Here is a 13,486-nt window from a genome sequence, read left to right on the forward strand (position 1 = left end):
CTGTACCATTTCTACATACATCAGTTATTTCTTTGTTTATTGTCCACCACACCGTAATGTTACTATTTGGTGACCTATAGACTACTCCTATCAGTAACTTTTTCACGCTACTATTCCTGATTTCTACCCAAATGGATTCAACCTTATCCTCCACAGCACCGATGTCATCCCTCACTACTGCCTGGATGTCATCCTTAAATAACAGAGCTACACCACCTCCCTTACCATCCACACTGTCCTTCCAAATAGTTTGATACCCGTGGATATTTAGCTCCCAGTCGTGACCATCCTTTAACCATGTTTCAGTAATGGCCACCAAATCATAGTCATTCACAATGATTTGCGCCATCAACTCGGTACAGGTTTTTTGGGTCGGTCTTCACAGTGGAAGACACAAATAACATGCCAGTGACTGATGGAAATGACGTTATGACAGGTGAGGACCTTGAGACGATTGTTATCACTAAGGACGTAGTGATGAAAAGCTAATGGGGCTAAAGGTAGACCAGTCTGGCCCTTACGGAATGCATCCCAGGGTACTAAGAGATGGCTAGGGAAATTGCAAATACACTCGTGATAATTTACCAAAGTTCACTAGACTCTGGGGTGGTCCTGGCGGATTGGAAATTAGCAAACGTGACACCACTTCGGTAGTAGGGAACATGCTGGAAATGAAAAATGAAAATCGCTTATTGTCACAAGCAGGCTTCAAATGAAGTTACTGTGAAAAGCCCCTAGTCGCCACATTCCGGCGCCTGTTCGGGGAGGCTGGTACAGGAATTGAACCGTGCTGCTGGCCTGCTGCTGAATCTATCATCAAGGAAGAAATAGCGAGGCATTTGGATGGAAATTGTTCCATTGGACAGACGCAGCACGGGTTCCATAAAGGGCAGGTCGTGCCTAACTGGTTTAGTGGAATTTTTTGAGGACAATACCAGGTGCGGTAGATAACGGGGAGCCAATGGATGTGGTATATCTGGATTTCCAGAAAGCTTTTGACAAGGTGCCACACAAAATGTTGCTGTATAAGATAATGATGCATGGCGTTAAGGTTAAAGTAGTAGCATGGATAGAGGATTGGTTAATTAATAGAAAGCAAAGAGTGGGGATTAATGAGTATTTCTCTGGTTGGCAATCAGTAACTAGTGGTGCCCCTCAGGGATCAGTGTTGGTTCCACAATTGTTCACAATTTACATAGATGATTTGGAGTTGGGGACCAAGTGCAATGTGTCCAAGTTTGCAGACGACACTAAGATGAATGGTAAAACAAAAAGTGCAGAGGATACTGGAAGTCTGCAGAGGGATTTGGATAGGCTAAGTGAATGGGCTAGAGTCTGGCAGATGGGATACAATGTTGACAAATGTGAGGTTATCCATTTTGGTAGGAATAACAGCAAAAGGGATTATTATTTAAATGATAAAATATTAAAACATGCTGCTGTGCAGAGAGACCTGGGTGTGCTAGTGCATGAGTCGCAAAAAGTTGGTTTACAGGTGCAACAGGTGATTAAGAAGGCGAATGGAGTTTTGTCCTTCATTGCTAGAGGGATGGAGTTTAAGATTGGGGAGGTTATGCTGCAATTGTATACGATGTTAGTGAGGCCACACCTGGAGTATTGTGTTCAGTTTTGGTCTCCTTACCTGAGAAAGGATGTACTGGCGCTAGAGGATGTGCAGAGGAAATTCATGAGGTTAATCCCAGAGTTGAGGAGGTTGGATTACAAGGAGAGGTTGAGTAGACTGGGACTGTACTCGTTGGAATTTAGAAGGATGCGGGGCGATCTTATAAAAACATATATAATTATGAAGGGAATAGATGGGATAGATGCGGGGAGATTGTTTCCACTGGCGGGTGAAAGCAGAACTAGGGGGCATAGCCTCAAAATAACGGGAAGTAGATTTAAGACTGAGCTTAGGAGGAACTTCTTCACCCAAAGGGTTGTGAGTCTATGGCATTCCCTGCCCAGTGAAGCAGTTAAGGCTCCTTAGAACATAGAACATTACAGTGCAGTACAGGCCCTTCGGCCCTTGATCTTGCGCCGACCTGTGAAACCACTCTAAAGCCCATCTACACTATTCCCTTATCGTCCATATGTCTATCCAATGACCATTTGAATGCCCTTAGTGTTGGCGAGTCCATTACTGTTGCAGGCAGGGCATTCCACGCCCTTACTACTCTCTGAGTAAAGAACCTACCTCTTGACATCTGTCCTATATCTATCTCCCCTCAATTTAAAGCTATGCCCCCTTGTGCTAGACATCACCATCCGAGGAAAAAGGCTCTCACTGTCCACCCTATCCAATCCTCTGATCATCTTGTATGCCTCAATTAAGTCACCTCTTAACCTTCTCTCGAACAAAAACAGCCTCAAGTCCCTCAGCCTTTCCTCATAAGATCTTCCCTCCATACCAGGCAACATTCTGGTAAATCTCCTCTGCACCCATTCCAATGCTTCCACATCCTTCCTATAATGCGGTGACCTTCATTAAATGTTTTCAAAATAAAGATAGATAGTTTTTTGAAGAATTAGGGAATAAAGGGTTATGGTGTTCGGGAGGGAAAGTGGAGCTGAGATCACAAAAGATCTACCAGGATCTCATTGAATGGCAACAAAATGCTGCTGGCCCCGATCCAAAAGCCTCTCATGGCAGCTTTAATAGACTTGTGAGATTTTTAAATAAGAAAAGTCTATTGGGTTGAGCAACGAACCTCATGGTAAACACAGTGTAATACAACTTAACTCATTAAGCACCAAACAGCTTGGAGTTGAAGTGATAAAGATAACAGCCTGGGTTTTAAACCATTTAAAAGATCTGTCAAAAACCCATTTTGTCACTGGTTTAAAAACAGAACAGTCTGTAGCTTTAAACTTGATCCTACCCAGACCTCCTCCGTTAACAACAAATCTATCCCTTCTACTCACTTCGAGGACGCATTCCAGAAGAGATATGAAATTTCTCGTATTGAAGACGTCCATTTTGCGAGTTTCAGATTTCATGATTACAAACTGCTGGTCTCCTACGATGAACCGGTCCCAATGCCCCAGGAATCTGAAACCCACTCCCTGACACCATACCTTCAGCCACGTATTCATCCTATATACCCTGTCATTTCTACTCTTGACTAGCACGTAGCACCGGTAGTAATCCTGAGATCACTACCTTCGAGGTCCGATTTCTTAACTTCCTTCCTAGCTCCCTGTATTCTGCTTTTAGGACCTCATCCCTTTTTTTACCTATGTCGTTTGTACCGTTGTGTACCACAACCACTGGCTGTTCACCCTCTCCCTCCAGAATGTCCTGTGCCTGCTCCGAGACATCCTTGACCCTAGCACCAGGGAGGCAACATACCATCCTGGAGTATCGTTTGCGGCCACAGAAACGCCTGTCTATTCCCCTTACAATTGAATCCCCTATAACTATTGCACTGTCACACTTATCACCCCTCCCCTCTGCAGCAGAACCAACCGTGGTGCCACGAGTTTGGCTGTTGCTGTTTTCCCCTGAGAGACCATTCCCCTCAACAGTATCCAAAGCGCTATATCTGTTCTGCAGGGGAATGGCCACAGGAGATTCCTGCACTACCTGCCTTGCTCTCTTGCTCTGTCTGGTGGTCACCCATTCCCTTCCTGCCTGCGGTGTAACCACCTCTCTATACGTGCTATGCACGGTGCTCTCCGACTCGCGGGTGCTCCACAGTTGTACCTACCTGCATGCTAACATTTGTTCCTTATACCGGCAAACCCATGTCATTTTCACATCAACATTTACTAGTTTCACACCTTTGCTTAAAAAAAAGTCCTGCTTTTATATTCTTACATTTATTTTGTCATACTGATTTATATGAAATAAGTTGAGTTTAATGTGATTGAATTAAAGTCTAGTTTGAACATCTGACAAATGAAACAATTCAACATAGACTTTGATTTATTCTCAAATTTGTCTGTTGTTTAACAGGAACTTGGAGCAGTATCTCTTGATGGTTACTTTCATTTATGGAAAGCAGAGGACAATTTATCAAAGGTAATATTTACTTTACTAAAATTGAAAACAGCTGCAAAACAACTAGTGAAATATATATTTAAAAATTTACTTAACTGTCATATGTGAGCCTGTTACGTTACCGGTTGCTGTACATCTTGAAACATTGAAATAGGAGCATGAGGCCATTTGACCCTTTGAGCCTGCTCCACCATTTATTATGATCATGGTTGATCATCCAACTCAACAGCCTAATCCCGTTTAGCCCCATATCCTTTGTTCCCCTTTGCCCTAATTGCTATATCTAACTGGTTCTTTAAAACATACAATGTTTTGGCCTCAACTACTTCCTGTGGTAACAAATTCTCTGGGTGAAGAAATTTCTCTTCATCTCTGTCTTAAATGGTTTATCCAGCATCCTCAGACTGTGACTCCTGGGTCTGGACACACCCACCATCGGGAACATCTTACCTGCATCTATCCTGTCTAGTCCTGTTAGAATTTTATAGGTTTCTACGAGATTTCTCTTCCCCCCCCCCCCCCCCCCCCCCCCCCCATTCTTTAAAAAAAATAAATTTAGTGTACCCAATTCTTTTTTTGCAATTGAGGGGCAATTTAGCATGGCCAATCCACCTACACTGCGCATCTTTTTGGGTTGTGGGGGTGAGACACACGCAGACACTGGGAAAATGTGCAAACTCCACACAGATAGTAACCAGGGGCTGGGATCAAGCCCGGGCCCTCGGGGCCATGAGGCAGCAGTGCTAACAACTGCGCCACTGTGCCTTCCTACCCCTCATTCTTCTGAACTCCAGCAAATACAATCCTAACCGATTCAATCTCTTCTCATATGTCAGTCCCGCCATCCCAGGAATCAGTCTGCTAAACCGTCTCTGCACTCCCTCTAGAGCAAGAACATCCTTCCTCAGATAAGGAGATCAAGACTGCACCTACTATATTGGTGTGGCCTCATCAAGGTCCTGCATAATTGCAGCAAGACATTCCTGCTCCTGTGCTCGAATCCCTCGCTACCATTTGCCGCCTTTGCCACATGCTTACCTTCAGTGACTGGTGTACGAGGTCACCCAGGTCTTGTTGCACATTCCCCTCTCCTAATTTATGGCCATTCAAATAATAGTATTGTTTTTGCTACCAAAGTTGAAAACCTCGCATTTATCCAAATTATATTACATCTGCCATTCATTTGTCCACTCATTTAACTTGTCCAAACCACACTGAAAGATCTCTGCATCCTCCTCACATCTCACCCTCCCACCCAACTTGGTGTCATCCGCAAGTTTAGAGATGTTACATTTTGTTCCCTCATCTAAATCATTAATATATATTGTGAATAGCTGGGTTCCGAGCACCGATCCCTGCAGTACCCCACTAGTCACTGCCTGCCAATTTGAAAAAAACACGTTAATTCCTACTCTTTGTTTCCTATCTGCCAACCAGTTTTCTATCCATCTCAGTACACTACTCATAATCTCATGCGCTTTAATTTTACACACTAATCTCTTGTGCACTACTTTGTCAAAAGCCTTCTGAAAGTCCAAATATACCACATCCACTGGTACTTCCTCATCATCTCTACTGGTTACATGCTCGAAGAATTCCAGTAGATTTGTCAAGCATGGTTTCCCCTTCATAGATCAATGCTGAATCTGTCCGATCCAGCCACTGTTTTCCAAATGCTCTGCTGTAAAATCTTGGATTCTTTTTTTATTATTACTTTATCAGAGTTACAAAGCCAGAGCTCAGTGTGGACAGGGGCAAACCCCGAATCCAGCTCCTTGCCTGCTCCAAAAAACAATTAAAATTGAATCCAATTCATGGCCCCCACAAGACAGACATACCAGATCCAGGCATTACACCTGACCTCAAGCTCACCTTAGCCAAAAGGCTAATGAGAAATGGCTATCGCCAGCTGTGCTAGCATTTGTATTGTCCATCCCTAATTGCCCTGGAGGAGGTGGTGGTGAGCTACTTTCTTGAATCTCTGCAGTCCATGTGGTGCACCCGACAGTGCTGTTAGAGCGGGAGTTCCAGAATTTTAACCCAGCGACAATGAAGGAATAGCAATAACCTCCAAGTCAGGATGGTGTGTGGCTTGGAGGGGAACTTGCCAATGATGGTGTTCCCATGCATCTGCTTCCCTCGTTCTCCGAGTAGCCGTGGTTACCAGTTTGAAAGTTGCTGTTGAAAGAGCCTTGGTGAGTTGCTGCAATGCATCATTTAGATGGTATGTACTGCTGCCACTGTGCATTGGTGGATGAAGTGCATGTTGGAGACGGTGGATAGGTGCCAATCAAGCAGGCTGCTTTGTCCTGGATCATGTTGAGCTTCTTGAGTGCTGATGAGCTTTACTCATCCAGGCAAGTGGAGAGTATTCGATCACACTCCTGACTTGTGCCATGGAGATGATGGACAGGATTTGGACAGTTAATAGGGGAGTTACACACTGCTGAATTCCCAACCTCTTGACCTCTTGTAGCCACAGTATTTATAGTTCACTTGCTGGTCAATGGTAATCCCAAGATGTTGATGATGGGAAATTCAGCAATGGCAATGTAATTCAATATCACGGGGCGATTGTTAGATTCTTTCTTGTTGGAAATGGCCATTGCCTGCCACTTTTGTGGTGCGAATGTTACTTGCCACTTATCAGCCTAAGCACGGACTGCTTCATTATCTGAGGAGTCGCGAATGTTTGTTTTTTAAACAATAATTTTTATTAAAGGTTTTCATAAAATATCAATAACAAAATGAGAAAGAAAAAAGAACCCAACAGGGTTAAGTACAAAACACAATCTAAAAAAGCAATCCCCCCAAACCCCCCCCCCCCATGCCTAAATAATAAATTAACATTACCACCCCGACTTAAGACAACAGGTGTACACACCCCCTCAGACCCTTCCAGTGTAAATAACATAAACAAAAATAAAGTAAACCCCCCCGAGCTGCTGCTGCCATTGACCAATGTCTATCGTTCTGCCAGGAAGTCTAACAACGGTTGCCACCGCCTAAAGAGCCCTTGTACCGACCCTCTCAAGGCGAATTTCACCCTCTCCAATTTATGCCATATCGCTGATCCAGGATTCCACGCTTGGGGGCCTCGTATCTTTCCACTGAAGGAGAATCCTTTGCCGGGCTACCAGGGACGCAAAGGCCAGAATTCCAGCCTCTTTCGCCTCCTGCACTCCCGGCTCCTCTGCCCCCCAAATATTGCGATCCTACCACCCTCGACACCTCGCTACGCCCTTCCAAAATTCCTCCAGCGCTGGGCATGCCCAGAACATATGGGTGTGATTTTCTGGGCTCCCTGAGCACCTAACGCACCTGTCCACACCCCCAAAGAACCTGCTCATCCTTGTCCCGGTCATGTGTGCCCTGTGCAGCACCTTACGCTGAGCCTCGCGCTCGAAGAGGAAGAGTTCACCCTCCCTAGGGCATCTGCCCACGTACCCTCTTCGATCTCCACTCCCAACTCCTCCTCCCACTTACCTTTCAACTCCACCACCAAGGCCGCCTCCTCCACCTGCATCACCTGGTAAGTTTCCGAGATCTTCCGCACTCTCTCTCCCCCCCCCCCCCCGAGAGCACCCTGTCCTGTACTGTGTGTGGCAGTAGCCGTGGGAATTCCACCACCAGGCGTCTGGCAAACGCCCTTACCTGTAAGTACCTGAAGCTGTTCCCCGGGGGGGAGCCCATACTTCTCCTCCAGCTCACCCAAGCTCGCGAACTTCCCGTCCACAAACAGGTCCCCCAACTTTCGTATCCCTGCCCTGTGCCACCCCAAAAACCCTCCACCTGTTCTTCCTGGGGCGAACCGGTGGTTCCCCCGTAATGGGGTCCACTCCGAGGCCCTAACTTCCCCCCTCTGCCGCCTCCACTGCCCCCAAACTTTGAGGGCCGCCGCCACCACCGGGCTCGTGGTATACCTCCTTGGAGGGAGCGGCAGCGGCGCCGTTGCCAGCGCCCCCAGACTCGTACCCACACAGGATGCCGTCTCCAGCCTCTTCCATGCAGCCCCCTCCCCCTCCATCACCCACTTGCGCACCATTGTCGCATTGACGGCCCAGTAGTACCCACAGAGGTTGGGCAGCGCCAGCCCCCCCCTATCTCTACTCCGCTCCAGGAACACCCTTCTCACCCTCGGAGTCCCTCGCGCCCACACAAACCCCATTATACTCCTGTTAACCCGCCTGAAAAAAGCCTTCGGGATAAACACGGGGAGGCACTGGAACAGGAACAAAAACCTTGGGAGCACCGTCATTTTGACTGACTGCACCCTACCCGCCAGGGACAGCGGCAACGCGTCCCACCTCTTGAACTCCTCCTCCATTTGCTCCACCAGCCTTGTAAAGTTAAGCCTATGCAGGGCCCCCCAGCTCCTGGCCACCTGGACCCCCAAATATCTGAAACTCCTCTCCGCCCTTTTTAGTGGAAGCTCGCCAATCCCCCTCTCCTGGTCCCCTAGCTGAACTACGAACAGCTCGCTCTTCCCCATATTGAGCTTGTACCCCGAAAAGTCCCCGAATTCCCTAAGGATCCTCATTACCTCTGGCATTCCTCCCACCGGGTCCGCCACATACAGCAGCAGGTCGTCCGCATAAAGCGACACCCTATGCTCCTCCCCACCCCTCACCAACCCCCTCCAGTTCCTTGACTCTCTCAGTGCCATAGCCAGGGGTTCAATCGCCAGTGCGAAGAGCAGGGGGGACCCCTGTCTCGTCCCTCGGTGCAACTGAAAGTACTCTGACCTCCTCCTATCTGTGGCCACACTCGCCATCGGGACCTCATACAACAGCCTAACCCACCTGACAAACCCCTCCCCAAACCTGAACCTCTTCAGCACCTCCCACAGGTACCCCCACTCTACCCTATCGAAGGCTTTCTCAGCGTCCATCGCCACCACTATCTCCGCCTCCCCCTCCCTCGCCGGCATCATGATAACGTTCAAAAGCCTCCGCACATTCGCGTTCAACTGTCTCCCCTTCACAAACCCCGTCTGGTCTTCATGGATGATCTGCGGCACACAATCCTCAATCCTCGTGGTTAAGACCTTCGCCAGCACCTTGGCATCTACATTTAGCAAGGAAATCGGTCTGTAAGACCCACATTGCAGGGGATCCTTGTCCCGCTTCAGGATCAAGGAGATCAGTGCCCGGGACATCGTCGGGGGTAAAGCCCCCCCCCTCCCTTGCCTCATTAAAGGTCCTGACTAACAGCGGGCCCAACAGGTCCATATATTTTTTATAGAATTTGACCGGGAAACCGTCCGGCCCCGGTGCCTTCCCGCCTGCATGCTTCCTATCCCTTTGATCAGCTCCTCCAGCCCAATCGGGGCCCCCAGTCCCGCCACCAGTCCCTCTTCCACCTTTGGAAACCTCAAATGGTCCAGGAAACGGCCCATCCCTCCCTCCTCCCGTGGGGGCTCGGATCGGTACAATTCTTCGTAGAAGTCCCTGAAGACCCCATTGATGCCAACCCCACTCCGCACCACGCTTCCTCCCCTGTCCTTAACTCCCCCGATCTCCCTAGCTGCGTCCCGCTTCCGAAGCTGATGCGCCAGCATCCGGCTAGCCTTTTCCCCATACTCGTAGACCGCCCCCTGGGCCTTCCTCCACTGCACCTCGGCCTTCCTGGTGGTCACCAGGTCGAATTCGGCCTGGAGGCTGCGCCTCTTCCTCAACAATCCTTCCTCAGGTCCTTCCGCATACCTCCTGTCTACCCTCACCATCTCCCCCATCAGCCTCTCCCGCTCCCTCCGCTCCTTGTGGGCCCTGATGGAGATCAGCTCTCCCCTCACCACCGCCTTCAGTGCCTCCCATACCATCCCCACTCGGACCTCCCCGTTGTCGTTGGTCTCCAAGTACCTCACTATACTCCCTCGGACCCGCTCGCTCACCTCCTCGTCCGCCAACAGCCCCACCTCCAAGCGCCACAGCGGGCGCTGGTCCCTCTCCTCCCCCATCTCCAAGTCCATCCAATGCGGGGTGTGGTCCGAAATGGCTATTGCCGAATACTCGGTATCCTCTACTCTCGCTATCAGCGCCCTACTCAAAATGGAAAAAGTCGATTCGAGAATAAGCCTTATGGACATGTGAGAAGAATGAAAATTCCCTAGCCCCCGGCCTTGCAAATCTCCAAGGGTCCACCCCTCCCATTTGGTCCATGAATCCCCTCAGCACTCTAGCCGCCGCTGGCTTCCTACCCGTCCTAGACCTGGAGCGATCCAGTGCAGGATCCAACACCGTGTTAAAGTCTCCCCCCATTATCAGGCCCCCCACTTCCAAGTCTGGGATCCGACCCAACATACACCGCATAAAACCCGCATCGTCCCAGTTCAGAGCATACACATTGACCAGCACCACACTCTCTCCCTGCAACTTACCACTTACCATTATGTACCTACCGCCATTATCTGCCACAATGCTCGACGCCTCGAATAACACCTCCTTTCCCACCAAGATCGCCACCCCTCGATTTTTGGCATCTAGCCCCGAGTGAAACACCTGACCTACCCACCCTTTCCTCAGTCTTACCTGGTCTGCCACCTTCAGGTGTGTCTCCTGGAGCATAACCACATCCGCCTTGAGCCCCTTCAGGTGCGCGAACACGCGGGCCCGCTTAACCGGCCCATTCAGTCACCTTACATTCCAGGTTATCAGCCGGATCAGGGGGCTACCCGCCCGCCGACTAGCCATGACCCCTCCTCGGCCAGCCACGCGCCCGCACCCCACACCCGGCCCGTTCCCCACAGCGGCATACCCCCGTCTCGACCCACCCCACTCGCTCCAGCTCCTCCTTGATCTTAGCAGCAGCAACTCGATTCCCCCCCACCCCCCCTAGCCGGTTTACTCCCCCATTGCACTGCCGCAAGTCAGCTGACTCCTGCTGACCCCGGCCACTCCCGCCTCCCCTTCGACTCCTCCCATTGTGTGGCACACCCTCCTCTCCCGCTCCCCATTCACAGGCTCTCCCCCTCCGTTCTAAACGCGGGAAACAATCCTCGCTTCCCCGCCCCGGTCCCATCCCCCCAGTCTTCGGCGCGGGAACAAAATCCCGCGCTCTCCACCTACCAGGCCCCACCACCAACCAAAACAGTGCCCAATCCACCCTCCCCAACCCGAAAGAGAAAAACACAGAGAAAAAGAAACCCAAAACAATGCAGAGGCCCCAGCCCCCCCCCCCCGAACCAAAAATAGGCATAACATATCCACCACAGTCCCCAATGGCCCATCCCGACCCTCAGTCTGTGTCCAGCTTCTCGGCCTGAACAAAGGCCCACGCCTCCTCCGGAGACTCAAAATAATGGTGCCGCTCCTTGTAGGTAACCCACAGTCGCGCCGGCTGCAACATGCCAAACTTCACCCCCTTCCTGTGCAGCACGGCCTTCGCTTGATTGTACCCAGCCCTCCTCTTCGCCACCTCCGCACTCCAGTCCTGGTATATCCGAACCTCCGCGTTCTCCCACCTGCTGCTCCTCTCCTTCTTGGCCCACCTGAGCACACACACCCGATCGACACCCGATGGAACCGCACCAGCACCGTCCACGGAGGCTCGTTAGCCTTGGGCTTCCTCGCCAACACTCTATGGGCCCCTTCCAGCTCCAGGGGCCCCTGGAAGGACCCCGCTCCCATCAGCGAGTTTAACATGGTGACCACATAGGCCCCCACGTCCGGCCCCTCCAGCCCCTCCGGGAGGCCCAGAATCCGCAGATTCTTCCGCCTCGACCGATTCTCCATCTCCTCGAACCGCTCCTGCCATTTCTTGTGGAGCGCCTCGTGCACCTCCACCTTTACTGCCAGGATTAAGATCTCGTCCTCATTGTCAGAGATCTTTTGTTGTGCCTCTCGGATCGCCACCCCCTGGGCCGTCTGTGTCTCCAGCAGCTTATCAATAGAAGCCTTCATCGGCTCTAGCAGGTCCGTTTTAATCTCTCTGAGGCAGCGCTGGATACCCTCCTGTTGCTCCTCCGCCCACTGCCTCCACCTGCCTGGTCTCCGCCAGCCGCCATTTTGTCCTCCTTCCCTCCCTTCTTCTGATCCACCACCACCTTTTTTGTCACCCCGCTCCTAGTTAAAGCCATATACTGACGGGGAGCTGTTATTAACTCCTTCCCACACCGGGAAACGTCGAAAAAGTGCCCTTGGGGGCCAGAAAAGAGCACAAAAGTCCGTTTTTGCGTGAGCCGCCGAATGTGCGACTTAGCTCCGCATAGCCGCAACCGGAAGTCTCGAGAGGGAATCCTTTTGGCAGTGTTCGCTTCACCAATCTACCCCAAAATGTCTGTGGAAACTCCTGAAAAAGGTCTAAGTGTCCGTTCCAGACGGGAGCTGCCGAATGCGCGACCTACTCCTCCATGGCCGCCACCGGAAGCCTCGTCCCCGCTTCTTCAGTGGCCTTGGTGAGATCTTTTCACAGCTTTTCCCTCTGCTGTTAGAATTCAACTTTGATACAGGCCCTCAGGTCAGTTTGCAGCTTTAAGCTTGCCCTTCCCCCGCCTGTATGCTGGAAGAGGCTCTGTTTATCCTGCAGTTACAGCCAAATCTTTTACTGTTTCTGCCGGGTCTGGTAGCCAAAAGACATAAAATTCCTGGGCAACACTGTCAGGGGAATGTTGCAGTCTTCCTGCCACACCGGGAAATGTCAAACAAATGCCGTGGGGGCCCTGTAAAAGAGCCCAAAAGTCCGTTCCAAGCAGGAGCTACCGAATATGTGACCTAGCTCTGCATAGCCGCACCCGGAAGTCGAGTCGCGAATGTTGGTGAACATTGTGCAATCATCCCCATTCATGACTTTAAGATCGAGGGAAGGTCATTGATGAAGCAACTGAAGGCTGGGTTGAGGACACTACCCTGAGGAACTCGTGCAGTGATATCCTGGGAGCGAGATGATGGACATCCAATAACCATAACCATCTTCCTTTGTGCCAGGTATGACTCCAATAGCGAGGTGTTTTCCCCGATTCCCATTGACTCCAGTTTTGCGCGGGCTCCTTGATGCCACACTCGGTCAAAAGCTTTTACTGTACACCTGTTAATTTCAGAATCAAGTGACAGATTTCTGGTGATTGTAGAGCCAGTTTCATTCCTCTTTATACACTTTGTCATGGTTTGGTCCAATGATGTGATTTGCTCGGCCATTTCAGAGGACGTTTAAGAATCGATAACATTGACTTCCTGTTGCGGCTATGCCCAGGTAGGTCGCACGGTCGGCAGCTCCCGCCGATAACGGACTTTAGGGCCCTTTTAAGGAGCTCCAGCGGCACTTTGACGACGATTCCTGGTGTGGGAAGGAAACAGTGAGGGTCCCCCAGCGCTGTATGGAGTGGACCAGGAGTGGGGCGGTCAGAAACGCGGCTTTGGAGAAGAGAGGAGAACGGGCGCGAAAAAGCAAGATGGCGGCTGGCGGGGATCAGGCAGCGTGGGCCCAGTGGTCATGGGAGCAGCAGGCATTTTTAAGAAACTGCTTTGCGGATTTAAAGGAGGAGAT

General features: G+C 50.5%; 1 protein-coding gene across 1 annotated transcript in view; it reads left to right on the forward strand.

Moving 5' to 3' along the window:
* dcaf12 (DDB1 and CUL4 associated factor 12) overlaps nucleotides 1-13,486 on the forward strand; it is a 146,430-nt gene that overhangs the window by 117,922 nt on the left and 15,022 nt on the right. Inside the window, exon 6 of the mRNA XM_072497224.1 lies at nucleotides 3,959-4,024. Within this exon, the coding sequence (XP_072353325.1) occupies nucleotides 3,959-4,024 (66 nt within the window). The remainder of the gene's footprint in view (nucleotides 1-3,958; nucleotides 4,025-13,486) is intronic.

The sequence above is a fragment of the Scyliorhinus torazame genome, chromosome 3, assembly GCF_047496885.1.
Source record: "Scyliorhinus torazame isolate Kashiwa2021f chromosome 3, sScyTor2.1, whole genome shotgun sequence".
NCBI lineage: Eukaryota > Metazoa > Chordata > Chondrichthyes > Carcharhiniformes > Scyliorhinidae > Scyliorhinus > Scyliorhinus torazame.